We start from the raw sequence: 16,589 nt of genomic DNA, 5'->3' as shown, positions 1-16,589 counted from the left end.
ACACAAAAACCTAACTTTCAGACAACCAATTGTACCCCACTGAAATTCTTGGGTTTGTCTTATTCAACAAGCTGACTCAGTAAATTTAATACACCGTATGAAAAAAGCGAACACACCTACAATCCAAAGATGGAGTAATCCACTCTTGCCAACATTTCTGATTATCAGCTGGTAAATTATACTTGACGTTCTACACAAGTCAGAGTAAAATTAACGGATACCCAAAGGTGTCACAAGACCTGAAACCTAAATAAAGTTGAGTGTCAATTCAAGTATATACTTCAATCAATACTTAAATTTCAAGTGAAACTTAAGTTTAATCTCTGCAATCACCATTTGCTACACACAATACCCTTGAACCTACATAACATTATCATCTGAGATCAAAAACCACTCAATCTCCATTCTATTACGTGTCAGAAGAGCACTGAATCTACAATGCTACTGAACTGTAAATTTCAAGTCCTATCCTCCATCATCTCAAAGAGATTTTTTTTAAAAAGCAAATTTAACAAAATCTAATAAGAGCGTCTTTGAGAAGTATCATGGTACTATTGATTTCAAACTGCAAAACTTCTAAACGCGGTTCAAAGTTGTAATTAACTTAGTTTTAACGCATAAACCTACTTTTGCCTTCAGATGAGCACCATATATGCTAAAATGATTCTCTCTAAAGTTATGCAAATCAGTTCACAACTCACATTTTAAAAGAATCTATCAATGCAACCCAGGAAACTAAAAACAATCACTGCAAGATTCTGATGCAATAAGCTGTACGTGCAACACTAATTTTCCTTTTAATCTGATCTATACCCTTGATCTAGGGCCTAAAGCCAAGATTTAATCGAAATATGCTCAAGCTCAAAGCATCTACTTTTCTGTTCATTTAGTAGACCGGATTACCGAGCTCACTAATCCACTAACAGTGTTCTGGATTCTGCGGACAATAGCCCTTAGAAAGAGACCCATCGGTGCCTTGACACTTGCAAACTGGCGAGAGTTCCGTCTAGCAGAACACACCCTAGGCTGAATGCATTCAAAAGAGACACAAAATATACATCTAGAAATCCGACCAGGGTTAAACGTTATAGTCACCCACACTATGGACATTTTTTCGCATCCGTCTATTCCCACGTTATCAGAGAGAGTGACAGAAAGGCAAAGGGGAGCAGCAGCCACAGAAATGGATACAGGTCAAGTCTAAGTCGAATCCATCCTCTTGATATCTCCTTTTGTTTCTGCTAACGATCTCTTTGATGATGGCTGTCATGTCTGGGAGCCTGTGGCTGAAGAAAAAGGAGGAGAGAGATGGCAGAAGCTGCTGGTGGCGGGGCTTCTTCTGCAGGATGGAAATGGCTCTGGACTTGGCGGTGGCTGATGCCCCTCGCTCTGCTGCCGCTTGGCTCTGGACCGCAGCCGGGTAATGGCTGCTGCGGCGGCTGCTGGATGGTTGCAGCGACTGGGCCTGCTTCTCCTCAGCAGCCAGGGGTCTGGCAGCGGCGGCAGCGGAATGGGGAGAAGAATAATCCTCGGAACGGTTGCCTCCTCCGGCGGCCTCCGGAGCCCGGGCCAGGGGGGGTGCGGCGGCGGCGGAGGGGAGGTTTAAAACCGGCCCGGGTCCCTGGATGTGCCGCCGCCGCCGCCGCCGTGTTGGAGGCAGTAGAAGGGGAGAGACCAACTCTCCGGCGTTCCCAGCCCTGGAAATGGTGACAGGCGACTCCGACCCCCTCCCCGGAGCTGCGGCCGCCGCCGCCGCCGCCGCTTCTCCCCCCCGCTCCAGGAGCGGGAGGTGCCGCCGCCGCGCCTCAGCCGGCTCCCGCCCGAGCCCACGGCTTCCACCTTCCCTTTCAGGAGAAGCCGAGAAAGAGGCTGCACGGTTAGAAAAGACGAAGAGGGGGCGAGAAACGCCGCCGCTGCCGCCGCCGCCGGCCGGCCGGCTCCCCGAGGGCGCTGCCCCCGCGGCTGCTCACAGGCGCTGAGAGGGGCTCTGGGCTGCGGCCGCCGCCGTCTCTCATCTCCCTCGCCTGAGCCCGGCCTCGCCTCGCAGCGGCTCAACTCTCAAACTTCCATCATGGCTGCAGCTTCCGAGAGGAGAGATCTGAGCGCAGCCGCGTCCCGGCGCCCGAGCGCGTATCCTGCCGCAGTGCACAAAGAGTCCCGCCACATCACCGCCCGCCGGCCAGCCCGCCCCCTCCGCCGCCGCCGCCGCCGCCGCGCCGGGAGTCCGGGCGCCTCGGGAGCCGGAGGGGAGGAGGGAGGCGTACCCGACCGCGCTAGGGGAGGGGTGGGGAGGGAAGGGCAGGGCAGAGGCTGTGAGGAGGCGGCAGAAGGTGCAGCTCCGGGTGCAAGCGCCGAGTCCCCAACCTGCAGGCGCACTGAGCATGCCCAGTATGACTGCTAGTGCTAGATCGGGCTTGTTGCGAGGCGCCCGCCTGTAACTGCACTTGCCGCGGCTTCTTCTGCAGCAGCGCAGGGTGGGGGGAACGAGTTGAGCCACGGCCGGCGCCCAGCCGGGGGCAGGGTAACCATTGCGAAGGTGGGCAGGCGGGGGCGGGGAGCGGGGGGAGGGAAGGGGCGCGGTGAAGGTTGAAGCAGGTTCATCTGTGTCACTGACTTGAGTGTGAGGCTACCTGCGCACAGGTGGAAAAGACCAGGTGACCGCGCTGGTCAGTGTTCAAGGAAACGCAGGGACGGCCCGTGCAGCAAGGACACCCCTCCCCCCACCCCCAGACTTCCCCGGCACGGCCTGCAGCCTCCCTCTGCTTTTGCACCGATGTCGGATCATAAGCGTTCGCGGCGACTTGACTGCAGGAGCCTTCGCCGAGAAATCCCACCTCTCCACCCACCCCCGCCCGTGTCCTCAAGGTGTCAGTCTTAGTACAAAGAACACCCCCTATTGTGTCTCCAGTGTGTATCACCTCACCCGGCTCCCTTTCACTGCCCCACCTCCCGCTCCACCGGCTACTCGATTCATTTGTCCTAAAAATGAAAGCTCCTAGCAGAGCGCGCTGAGTGTGAGCACATCGCCCCTGAATATCTAGATCCTCAAAGGCAACTGCCCAGGTGGGCTGAAAGCGGATCCCCGAAGATGGAATTCATCCTGCAGCCCCTGCATTCCCCCCGGAGAGCCGAGAATCTCTCTCCTCGGGGTTCCAGATGGGTCCACCGCTTCCAATTCAAGCTCGATCCTTAGAAGCTGCTCGACCCGCCCCTTTTGGACCGCTGTGAAAACCTCACTGGGTGAATCGCCCCGGAGCCAGGCTCCGCGCTCCCCCTAGCCGGGGAGTGCGCGCCGCAGACCCCGGTTGCAGCGCGGGAGGGCGAAGTACGTGATTGTAGGAAGCTGCAGCCCCTGTGAGTGGGCGGAGCCGAGGAGGGTTCAAAAGGAGGTGGAGGGATACGCGGGCCACAGTCGGAACTACTTTCAGGAGGAGGTCACGTGTACTTCTAGTTGGGGAACTTTCCAAATTCCCACTCCCATATGATAGCTGTGGAGGCAAGTGCTTCGCTTCCTTTGCCCGGAGTGCTCCCGCCTTGTACGGGCAGCGGGACCCCAGAGCCTCCCGGGTCTCGATGGAAGAACAGGCTCAGACGAGCCTCCCACTGGAGCGCTGTCGGAGCTGGTTACACAAGCACCCACATCCAAGCACGTGCCCCCGCCTTGCCTCACCTTGGCTGCTGCCGCTGATTCTTACAGATCTCGGAGCGAGGGTTCCCAAGCTGGTCGCACCCTTTGCCCGCTACCCACAGAGCAAGCTAGAGAACCGAAACCTGGGACTCCGAGCTCTGGAATCACTAGCTCTGCCTTCCCAACCGTGGGAGAAGGGGCTAGATTTCAGGGGTCTGGCGCATCTTTCTCGCTAGCGCCCTGCCCCTTAGGGCGTAACTTTCCTGGTGCTGTACTCGCGGGGCGAAAGGGTATCTCCTGCAGCAACCCGCTGCGTGCATTCAACGACGTTGCGACAAGCTTTCAGTCAATACTTTCGAGCTGATGAGCGCACCCCACCTACTGTAGACTCAGCCAAGTGACTTATCTGGTCGGAGAACCTAGTCCATGGCCTTCTGCCCAGAACAAACTTGTCAAGTCTGCTTACAGTTCGGATTGGTTGACCTAAACCGCGAAAGAGCTGGCTCAGAAATGCTGAGAACTGGAGTACATTTACCCCAACATCTATCAGCCTGTAAAGTGAGTTGTCCACTGTCTACTTGGAGAGAAAGAGGGCATCAATACCAACCTAGGAATTCTTTCTTTCCGCTGGGAAGCAAAACTCAAGAATTTGAGTCCAAAAGAATTTAAGTTGATACCTAGGTTGAGGCACTAGTCGTTTTTTCATATCTTGAGAATGGGATGAGTTTGTATGTGTATTGCAGTAATTGTGAATATGTGGCTAGGGAAGCTCTAAAGAGAATTTACTCAAATGTATGAGAAAGAAAATGATACATGAGCACATCATAGTTGCAGGCAGCCCCTGAAGACTAGAAACCTCAAGAGAGCTTGCTTAGATGCCACAGACCATTACCTAACTCCAGCACTACTAATTAAACCAGGGGTATTTACACTGCTCTTAGGAGATCTCTGAGGCTTCGTGAAACTTCGAATTTATATGCAACATCCTTTTAAGATAGCCCTACAGGAGTTAGCCACCTGCTGAATCTTCAGTGTTGATATTTACTGAAGCTTGGTTTTGTGCATAGTCCTGGTCAGCTTGGGGGAAGGAGGGGCCACAAGTGAAAAAAGAAGAACAGGAGAAAGGCCTCCATTTGGTTTCCAAAGATGAAAGCCCTGTCCACACAGCCTAATGTAAGCCAGAGAGTTCTCTATTTTATAAATAAAAATAAGCCCCTGATTTTTAGATGTTCCACTAGATTGCATGGCAAGATCCTGAGAGTGGCCTTCAATTGATTATCAACTATTGCTTGGTGAGGAAAGGGAAAATGAAGATTAAGTTAAATGAAGGCAAGTGACTGCAGAGGGGTGCACTGTCCCATGTTTGTTTTTCCAGTTTCTGAGCTTGTCTCCAGAGTTCCGGTTATTAGCACTGCTCTTCCTTACCCCACTCCCCATGTGAAGATGAGTCCCACAGCGTCTGAGAAGTCCTGAAATCCACTCCCTGGGAAGAAGGTGGATTCAGTCCTGCCCTGTTGGGTGTTAGGTCTGAGGAGAGAATCCTTTTCCTTGCTGTGGCACAGAGCTATTCTGGAGCAGACAGGGTGTACATCACCAGCACGAATGTGCTGGAATATGAGAATGGCCCACAAGCACTTCTATCTGCTGAAGGAGGAAACTGGAAAATGAGTTTTGCTGCTACTCTAAACATCAGGTTCCTCTACTCATCTTCATGGTGAGTTAAAGGACCACCAATGTTGGCAGATATTTGACCAACCTGACGGCAATATCAGCTGGTTGTTAGAAGCTGCTGAGTAAAAATTTCTTACCTTTCCCAGTATTAAGTGGGTTCCTGGAGGAAATCCTTTTTTTTTTTTTTGGTTTGTTTTTCTTCACTCTGTCCTGCTACCCCCAGATATCTCCTTACCCAGGTGGTAGAGCTGAAACCTCTAAATAGCTGACCCTATCTAATATACAGAAAGTTGTTTGTTTGTTTTCAAAGTTCAATTACCAAGTATCTCTTTGGCTGTACAGGTATTACAATAGGTTGGTTTCTAAACACTTCACTAGGTGACTGGATTCAGACTGCCCTGGGAGAAACAGAAGCTTGTAACAAAAGGAGAATTATTTGCTTCAGGGAAAGTAACCATATAGAATAATTAGTGAACATGATAAACTAGCTTTAATTATAGTTTTTAACAGTTGATTCCAAAACTGTATTGTTACTGCATCCAGAGAATATCTAAAGAAAGTTCTTTTCTTATTTTCTTTGATAAGTGAAATAACCAGCAACTTGATGGGGATGATATAAATAGTTGATGTGCTCTTTGTAGGTCCTGCTGCTAAAATGTCTTTTGTTGAACACTGATTGCTATAGTGCCTTTCTCATCTCCCACACACTGACCTTTCAAATAGAGATCTAAATCAATGGCTTTAATTTTTAAGCAATCTTCTCTATTTTTATCTACTTAACCACTATTTTCTAACTAATACAGACTAAAACATATACAATAATTATAGATTTTTATTTAAACCATCCCATTCTTCCAACAGTCTGAAGACTTTTCCCTTATTTCATTTATCCTAATTACAAATATTCCTGTTGTTTTAAATAAAGATATTTTGCTTGCCACATTTCTCCAGAAGGTATCCGTATGGATGATACAAGCAACCACATCCTAAAAGAGAATTCTCCATTATCTCTACAAGTTCTTCATGCCATAGTCTCCGGGAGCTATTTCAGATGGCACTGTGTCTCTTTCACATCTCGGTAGAGAGATGTGCTGTATGAAATTATCCCTCTCGGAGAAGTAAGGGTTGGGCTGGGTGCTTCTGGGAGAGCTATAGGGGAGACTGGGCCCTCACTATGTCCAAGTAGCATTTAGAAATTGTGACTTGGACTAGAGAGTGATAGAAAGGAAAGACTAACATCACAAGACAGCTTTGATTGTTTTAGTCTCTTTATCTAACACCGGCTCTGGGACATTCCATTTTGGTGCCCTTAATACTAACACTAGCCCTATGGAACACATTTTTTGTCTTTCGGTTCTTTCGGTATTAGAAGAAGATAACTTCTATGCTACCAGTAGATATTTGGGCATTTACCAAGTGCTTCACAGAGTAGCCCTCACTTGTCTAGGTATAGGAGGGACCCTGAGAAGGAGTCAAGGTTAACTATTACCTCACTCCTACAAAACTTTCCCTTCAGAACAGCCTTCTGGCTTCTGAGGTATCACTTTTTCTGATAATAAAGTAACAGAAAACCTTTTTGAAAGAGAAAATGCATGGTTAAAACTCTATTTAAAGTATAGGGCCTTAACTCCATTCAGTCATTTAATGATTCAGTCAACAAATATGTGGAAGTCTTTTCTGTGCCAGTAGTAATCGTGTGAAGCTCTGTGGACGCCACAATGACTATGGTATATAGGGTCCAGCCTTTATGGGATTTAGTCTCCTTGAAAACTTGGCTTCTTTGTCTGACATTGTTGCAACCTCTTTACAGTCTAGGAGTAAAGTTAAAGCTGTAGAAAATACCCTAACATTTGATAACCGTTTCAACTATCTATTGCTGCATAACAAACCACCATAAACGTGGTGACTTAAAAGAACAACTACCATTTGTTTTCTCACAATTTTGCAATTTGGGAAGGTCATAGCCAGACAGTTTTTCAGCTCTCCCTTGATGTCAGCTGGGTCAGACATGTGGTTACATCCAGCTATGAGTCTGGCTAGAACTGGAATGTCTCTGACATTCCCCACACGTCTGGCACCTCAGCTGGAGCACCTAAAATGTTGGCGCCCACAGCCCCCCCCCACTTCTCTTCATGTGATTGCTCATCATTCTGAGATCCAGCCCAAGCATCTCTGCACAGTGACTGAATCTCAAGCAAAAGAAAGCAGAGGCTTCAAGGCCTCTCAAAGCCATGGTTCAGAAGACCCAGAATATCACTTTCATTGTATTCTCTCAGCCAAAGTGAGTCACATGGCTAGCCCAGATCCAAGGGGAGAGGAGTCTCCACTTCTTAATGGAAGGAGTGGCAGGGACAGTTGGAATTATGGGCAGTCGTATTTGGAAACACTCTACCATAATCCATCCTTTGGCCCCAACAGTTCACACATACACGCCCACACACAGACATGCAAAAGACTCTTCCTCCCCACAGATTATCATTCTGTATAGCACTGGCTCTAAGGTCTATGATCTAGTAATAATACACCAGACCCAGATGGGAATGAGGCATTTCAGATGCTCTTCTTCATTAGGAGATCCATGAACTAAAAAGACCAGTTATGATACACGACATACAATGCTGAACCAGGGACAGGATAAGTGCAATAGACACGTCTGTTCAAAAGTGGGGAAATGGAAGGCACACAGCAGTCACCAACCTGTAACAATTCTGAAAGTCAACCAGGTACTGTCATCCTGTCTCTGAGGATCTAGTTCTCCACCAGGTCCTGGTTTTTCTCCCTGGAGTAGGTTCCTAGTCCAGTGACTTGGCTCCCTGCTCTGGGGTCTAGTTGACCTCTGAGTCAGTCTTCCTTTTTCATGAGAAACTGTCTGCCTTCACAGTTGAATAGCCCCCTCAGCCTGCTTCTTGCCCATAGAAAGTTGGAGACCAAGAGGCTCTTTTTTTTTTTTCCTTTCCATTTTGAACTGTCTCCCGCCTTTTTGGTCCAAGCTTCTGGTGCTTTTACCAATGAAATTCTCTTTAAAACTGTGTGGGTTTTCTATGATTCTAATTGGAGTTCACTCCTTGACCACAAAGCAACATCTACAGTTCTTTCAAAAACAAACCTCTCTACCTTGGGCCTTATCTAGGTGGTTGTGGTTGGACCACCCTTAAGATTCTTAGAAACCCTTTTTGTCTAGCTGTGAGGATCTTTGAAGCAGGTCTTACATTTTTTAGAGTTCTTAACAAAATTTTGATTAAATCTTTTCCTTGAGGTTATATTTTATAGGCAGTCCCTGAGGCCATTTCTTAATTGAGACCTTTTGCTGACTGTAAAGACTCTTCTAGGCCCTGTATAGTTCTTCTACATCTGCTTAAAAACTGAATAGTTCTTGTTTTTTTTAAAAAACAAACAAACAAACACATTTCTCTCTTGTGATACATCATATATCAGTAAAAGAAGCCAACTGACACTTTAAACATTCATATTGAAAATCTCCTTTGCCAAGTCTATAAGTTCATTAGGTACATTTTCTGTGTTTTACTGTGCACAAGTGCAAATGTTGCCAAACATTTTCCACTACATAACACCACTTAGCCAGCCTCTAATAGCGGTTTCCTCACTACTCTCATAGCCTCCATTGAGAGCTCTCAACTAAACATTAGCAAACAAATTCAACAATACATTAAAAGGATCAAACACCATGATCAAGCAGGATTTATGCTAGGGATGCAAGGATGGTAAACATCTACAAATAAACTAACATGATATACCACATTAATAAAATGAAGGATAAAAATCATATAATCATCTCAATGCATGCAGTAAAAGCATTTGACAAAATTCAACATCCACTTATGTTTAAAAAAAAAAAACACAAAGTTTGTAAAATGGGAACATACATCAACATAATAAAGGCCATGCATCATAAGCCCACAGATAACCATACTTAACAGCAAAAAAACCTGAAACCTTTTCTTCTAAGAGCAGGAACTAGAAAAGGATGCTCACTTTCACCACTTTTATTCAACACAGTATTGGAAGTCCTAGCCAAAGCATTTATGCAAGTAAGAGAACTAAAAGGCATTCAAATTTAAAAGGAAGAATTAAACTGTAACTATTTGCAAATGACATAAGATTATACATAGAAAACCTAAAGATGCCACCAAAAAATAAATTCAGTAAAGTTGTAAGATACAAAATCAACATATGAAAATCAGTTGCATTTCTTACACTAACAATGAACTATCAGAAAAAGAAATTAAGAAAACAATTCCACTTACAATTGCATTGAAAAGAATAAAACAATTAGGAAAAAATATAATAAATAAAGAGGTAAAAAACCTGTACACTGAAAACTGTAAAACACAGAGAGAAATCAAAGAAGACACAAACAAATGGAAAGATAATCTGTGCTCTTGGATTAGAAAAATTAATATTGTTTAAATGTCCATACCACCCAAAACAATCTACAGATTCGATGAAATTTCTATCAAAATTCCAAAGGCATTTTTCACAGAAATAGAACATATAATCCTAAAAATTGTATGGAAGCACAAAAGACCCTAAGTAGTGAAGCAATCTGAGAAAGAAGAACAAAGCTGGAGTCATCATTTCAAGATACCTTACAAAGTTATAGTAATCAAAACAGTATGATATTGCCATAAAAACATACACATAGACCAATGGAACAGGATATAGAGCCCACACACAACTATGCATATGTGGTCAATTAACTTACTACAAAAGAGGTAACAATACACAATGGGAAAAGAACAATCTCTTCAACAAATATTGTTGGGAAAAGTGGACAGTCACATGCAAAAAACTGAAACTAGACTACCATCCTACACCTACACAAAAATTAACTTGAAATGAATTAAAGACTTGTAAAACCTAAAACACTAAAAATCCTAGAATAAAATGTAGATGGTAAGCTCCTTGACATTGGTCTTGGCAATTTTTTTGCCTCTGACTCCAAAAGCAAAGGCAACAGGAGCAAAAATGAACAAGCCAGGACTATGTCAAACTAAAAAGGAAAGAACAGCAAAGGAAGTCATCAACACAATGAAGAGTCAACCTTCTGAATGGGAGAAAATATTTGGAAATCATATATGTGATAGAAGATTAATATAAATATATATATAAAGAATTTATACAACTCAATACCAAAAAAAAAAAATTCAATTTTAAAAAATGGGTGGAACATTTTTCCAAAGAAGACATACAGATGGCAATAGGCACATGAAAAGATGCTCAGTGTCATTAACCATGCTGAGCAAAGCCAAAGCCAAAGAAAGCCAAAATACTAATTTAAAAGGATATATGCACCCCTAGGTACATTTCAGTATTACTTCAAAGTCAAGATATGCAAACAATCTAAATGTTTGTTGGTGAATGAATGGATAAAGAAGGTGTGATATCTGTATTTAAATACACATATACACACACAGTGGAATACTATTCAGCCATAAAAAGAATGAAATTTTACCATTGGCAGCAACAGGAATGGACCTTGAGGGCATTATGTTAAGTGAAGTAAGTCAGACAGAGAAAGACAAACACTGTATGACTCACTTATATGTAGAATCTAAAAAGGAAAACAGACAAACAAATAAGCTAATATATACAGAGAACAGATTAACAGATTGGTAGTTACTGGAGGGAAGGGAAGAAGTCAGGTGGGTAAAATAGATGAAGAGGTTAAAAGGTACAAACTTTCAGCTATAAAATAAATAAATACTGGGGATATAATATGACTATATGGTGACTATAGTTAATAATACAGTACTGCATATTTGAAAGTTGCTAAGAGAATAATCTTACATGGTGATTATTTTCCAAGAGAGTCTAGGCCCAGAACTGTAGTGGCATCATTTTTGCCTCATTCCATTGACCAAAGCAACTAACAGGCCCATCAAGATTCAAGAGAGGGAGAAAAGACTCCACCTCCTCATAGCAAGCTTGTAGAGAGATGGAAGAATTATTGATGGTTATACTCTAGGATCAATATATTTCACAAAAGCATTTATTAAAATTCAGTAAAATAAAACAAAAGGGATAATACATGTATACATATATGTTTACATAAATACCTCGAAAATATTGATATACGGAAGAATAAACCAAAGAGAAGACAACAGTTATTTCTGAGGTTAGGATGGGGAGGGAGGGCTTCAGAGGGAAAGGAGCTTCCCTTTTCATTTGTTCCTTTTTGTGTAGTTTGAAGGTTCTTTACAGCGATCACTTATCATCCTGAAAAAAGTTATTTCATCAACTAGAATTAAGACTAAAATTCCTATCATCAAAAGAATATCACATAAACCAAGGTAAAGAGCTCAACTCTAATTTCATTTTTAAATAAATGAGCTCACAAAGGAATTTCCAGCATTTAAGCCTACAGGTCTGTTTGATGGCTGCTGCACAATAGAAATACATGAGAATACCTGCTATAAATGCTGTCTAGTGGGAGATGCTATATAATAGACAGGTGTGTCTTACTCCGAGTACCCGCTCTCCCTAGATCAACCATCTCTACAAGATCTACTCTTCACTCTTTGTACTATCTAATGATCTGTTGCCCAAAGAAGGTATGCTCCGGAAATAATCATCTGATGCTACAGCAATGCCACCATACAAAGCAGTGGCAGACCATGATCCAAGGAATCTCAAAGATCCCTTAGTTCACCAATCCCACTTTATAGATGAAAAAACTGAAGCCCAGGGAGTTCATATGCCCAGATTACATAGCAGCTCAATGAAGGATCCTGGATTGGAGTTTGAGGAATTTCTTGATATCCTATTAGTGAATAATAAAGATGGGAAGAAAACCTCACTTTTAGAGAGTTAAACAAGTTACTTAGAAATTTCACTGGAGAAGGCTTTGAATGGTATTTTCAAGCTCAGACAGGGGAGAATGAGGGCAGCAAGAAGACTAATCAGAAACAGTAAATAGAGTTTGGAATAAAGAAAGATGGTGACTGATGCTCACTCTCTGCCTTAAAGTATCCTGAAATTTGACCATGAGAATTAGAACCTTAAAGATCAGACATGAAAACATGAACTGTTGCACATTACAACTTTGTTTTCCTCCTCAGTTCCTAAGATCATTGGCTAAATATCTTCCAAACAAGGACGGAAATGCGGAAACTGTTATAAGCAGATTGAGAAAAAGAAAGGGGACCGTGCTCTTTTAAAAGGAAGGAAACACCAAAAGCTTCCGGTAACAGAGGGAAACACTGCCACCTGCTGAAGAGTTGGAGTCAATGAAAATCGTGCCGGACATGCTTAGAGGCCACATCTCCTATAGGGTTCAAAAATTAATAAGTCAATCTATTTGCAGTCTGAGCTGGTCAGTGCCGAAAGTTTAGTTTTGGATTTCATCAGGCCAATCTGTGGTGGAGAAAGGTCAGTTTGTCTCTAGTGTGAGGATGGTAGAGGACTGCGTTCCTGCTTGCCTTTCTTTATTGAACATTTATGCTCTGAATTTTTTCCTAAAACCTAAGTCTCAAAATAGTTAAACAGGGATTCCTGGTTGGCTCAGTGATGAAGAATCTGCCTGTCAGTGCAGGAGACACAGGTTTGATCCCCAGTCTGGGAAGATCCCACATGCCATGGAGCAGCTAATCCCGTGAGCCACAACTACCGAGCCTGTGCCGTGGAGCCTGGGAACCACAACTATTGAGCTCCTGTGCTGCAACTACTAAAGCCTGCACGCCCGAGAGCCCATGCTCTGCAACAAGAGAGACCACCTCAATGAGAAGCCCGCACACGGCAACTACAGCAACAGCTCCCGCTCATGGAAACTCGAGAAAAAAATGCAAAGCAATGAAGACCCAGCACAGCCAAAAAATATATAAGTAATTTTTTAAAGATAATAAATATACTTGGTTGAGACAAGATAAAAGTGATCTGAGAGTAAAAAACAATACAAAGAAGTTTATTCATATAACACATGTACAAGGCTAAAAATCCTCAGTGGCTCAACACAACCCTTCCTGAGACATTTTTTTCTTTTTACTCTTCCTTTTCTATTCATATACAAATATACACACAAAGGACAACTGCAAGAGAGGGCAGGGAGAAAGTTTCTTATCCTTTGTATAAAGACTCAGTCTTTCTCTTTGCTATGGTCTTAATGTGTCTTCTCTAAATTTTTACATTGAAACCTAACCCCATGGTGAGGGTATTAGGAGGCAGGGCCTTTGGGAGGTGATGAGATCACAAAAGCAGAGCCCTCTTGAATGGGATTAGTGCCCTTAGAAAAGAAGTCCGACAGCTCCCTTCCCCTCTGCTGCGCAGGTGAGGTTACATCCTAAAGACAGCATTTACGAAGCAGGCCCTTGCTAGACACAGACCTGATCATGTGGGCACCCTGATCTTGGACAATTCAGCGTCCAAAACTAAGAAACGAATTTCTGTTGCTTCTATAGCATTTTGCTATAGCAGCCTGAACAGACTCTTTCCACCACCCTTCCATTCTCTCCTTCTGCCCTCTTTCTTGCCATTCTCTTTCTTCCTAGCCCATTCCCCCCACCCCAACCTCCATGTTCCAAGATTCTCTTTATTAATGTACAAGAAACTGGTATAGCTAGGAGACCAAATGGGAAGGTGACATTTACAGGACTGCCAAGTGACACAGCTCCAAGACCCCCAATCCACACTGTAGGTGATGCTATTATTTCATGCTTTTTGGTTTTTCAACCACATGAATGTAGAATCTTTAGTTTATATTTAATTTTTAAGACCTAACCTTAGTGGTTCAATGTTAGGCCACTGTTTAATTCCATTGTTTCATTAAATGATAAAGCACTTCTGAATCTTATCCAGTTATAGTTTTTTTTTTTTTAATTAACAATTTCTTAGGATTAATAAAATAAATTCTAAAGATATTCACTGTGATTTAGATTATTTTTTATCTTGCAGAACTTCAGAAAGAATACCACAGAAAAGTCTAATGTCAGACCTAACTTAGCTGGAAAATATTCTCTTTCCTAAATACAAAGATGATCAATTCTCTTTTTGTGAATTTTTGCTAATTAATTGTACTTGAATGTGTTGCATTTTTTAAAGGATGTGCAGGTTTTAAATTTCATGAAACGCTAGAGGAAAAGGAGGTCTGTAAGCAAAGGTCATGGTACTTATAAGTTAATTTGGGAATATTTCAAATCCTTAACATAAATTTCATGAAGTTGAGAAACTGAGAGAAAGTTAATGGACAGAAACAGTCTACGTTCTGAGAAAAACAAAACTCCCATTTACCTAGCTCTAAGCCCTAGGTCTTATCTGAATTTTCCTGGACATGTATCTTGGTGTTGGATGTCTCCCAAGGTGCACAACCAGGCCATTGGCTGCTAGAGCCCAAGAGACCACCTTTTTCCCCGTATGCCTGAGAAGCAAGTAGAAAGGAACCCTTAACTGAGATATGTATTATTATTAATGTGTTCCTGTGGACTTGTTGATTATAAAATATTTTATTACAGTCTTTATAATGATTTTTACAATAACTTGTAACTGTAAAATAAGACTGTCTGCATTTCATATTCTGTTTATTTTATAATTTTGAGACATTTGTCCTATTAACTGGTGAACTTTTTCTTATGAATAGAACTTAGCACATTAAGTCTTCTCAGTCTTTAAAGTAGAATTAAACTGGTTCTTGCCTGAGAATGGCCATTATTCTATTTTTGAAATGTACGGTCATTTTCACCTATATCTAGGAATTTGTAAACTAGAAAAATTTTGCCCAAAGAGTAAGCTACTTTGGTAGTATAATTGCCTTGGTAGTTTACTTGTCCTGGGTTTGCTATTTGGAAGCTAGATCAAGCAATCCCAACTTCTTGTTCTCCCAAAATGCACAAAATATTTCTAATAACCTTCTCTACTAGATCTCTCTATTTTGCATTAAACAAAGGGTAAGAGGAGTCTTAGAAACATTTCTGCTTCAGGGCACAGAATATATAACTACAGTGCTGTCTTTGTACACATCCTTATTAACAAAGACTAAGGCTGCCCTTTAAAGAAAGAAAATCATGAATAAAAATACTTCCAGAGGTAGTCACAAAGCAAATTATAGAAATAAAGTGTCTCATAGAACCCTGGTTACTCTACTTGGGTCACCAGTTATTTAAAAAAATTGACCATGGGATTTTCCCCAAATTAGAATAGTATGACTCATACATAGGGAACTTTGGAGGGACTTCTCTCAAGTCCTTAAGAGGCACAGCAATGTCCTCAGTGATGTGGGTTTGCTGAAAGTCATACAGCGTAGAAGACTTCAACAGTAGTCATTTCACTTCTGGGTATAATCCAGAGAAACTGGAGAACTGAGACACTCAGATAATTTTAAGATCAATTCCAGATCTTTAACTTTTATTTATGGGCTTCCCTTGTAGCTCAGCTGGTAAAGAATCCGCCTGCAATGCAGGAGACCCCGGTTCAATTCCTGGGTTGGGAAGGTCCCCTGGAGAAGGGATAGTCTACCCACTCCTGTATTCCTGGGCTTCTCTGGTGGCTCAGCTGGTAAAGAATCCTGCTGCAATGTGGGAGATCTGGGTTGGGAAGATTCCCCGGAAAAGGGAACAGCTGCCCACTCCAGTATTCTGGCCTGGAGAATCCCAGGTGGTTTTAAGGAGCTCAGTTCCAGATCTCTAACTGTTATATATACTTCCTCCTAAATCTGATCTACCTGAGAAGCAGTGTAGTCAAGCAGGCTTGTGGTTCCCAGCCCCAGCTCTCTTTTCTCATTAGCCCTTTCTCCCACTTGAAAAGAGAAAGGCATATGTCTACCGAAATGCTCCAATGGTAAAGTGTAATGCTCAAGTGTAAAAAACTGCAAGGAGCTAAAAAGACATTCTGAAATAATGATACTGGTATTGAGAGCTAAACAATTTTACTTGTTTTCTAGTAAATTGAAGGAAGACCTATTTATAGTGTCCACTGATAAATCACTAAAAATAAGATCACTAAGTGATGAGTGGCATATAACTTGGAAAGCTTTCCAATAAATGTGACATCACTAAAACAATTCCTTCCAGTCACATACTTATGTGAACAATATTCCTCAGTGTTAATTATATAAAAGCAAACACTAGAAATAAACCAATGTGAGGTTTCCCTGATTAGGCAGTTCAGTCACTCAGTCGAGTCCGACTCTTTGTGACTCCATGGACTGCAACATGCCAGGCTTCCCCATCCATCACCAACTCCCAGAGTTTCCTCAAACTCATGTCCATAGAGTCGGTGATGCTATCCAACCATCTTATCCTCTGTCGTCCCCTTCTCCTCCTGTCTTCAATCTTTGGCTCGG

At 42.9% G+C, this 16,589-nt stretch overlaps 2 protein-coding genes across 2 annotated transcripts in view; one reads left to right on the top strand and one right to left on the bottom strand.

Annotated features, from left to right (window-relative positions):
- Window positions 1-1,957, bottom strand: part of LOC136159954 (phosphatidylinositol 3,4,5-trisphosphate 3-phosphatase and dual-specificity protein phosphatase PTEN-like) — an 80,354-nt gene extending 78,397 nt beyond the window's left edge. The window contains exon 1 of the mRNA XM_065922851.1: window positions 1,192-1,957. Coding sequence (XP_065778923.1) covers window positions 1,192-1,270 — 79 coding nt within the window. The 5' untranslated portion in view covers window positions 1,271-1,957. The remainder of the gene's footprint in view (window positions 1-1,191) is intronic.
- Window positions 1,958-2,773: 816 nt separating this feature from the next.
- On the top strand, window positions 2,774-3,864 carry KLLN (killin, p53 regulated DNA replication inhibitor). The gene is made up of 2 exons (XM_065919218.1): window positions 2,774-2,854; window positions 3,340-3,864. Exons 1-2 carry the CDS (start codon window positions 2,774-2,776, stop codon window positions 3,862-3,864), a joined length of 606 nt encoding a protein of 201 aa, XP_065775290.1.
- Window positions 3,865-16,589: the final 12,725 nt, after the last annotated feature.

This window comes from Muntiacus reevesi, chromosome 2 (assembly GCF_963930625.1).
Source record: "Muntiacus reevesi chromosome 2, mMunRee1.1, whole genome shotgun sequence".
Lineage (NCBI taxonomy): Eukaryota > Metazoa > Chordata > Mammalia > Artiodactyla > Cervidae > Muntiacus > Muntiacus reevesi.
This window is presented reverse-complemented; position numbering and strand designations above follow the sequence as displayed.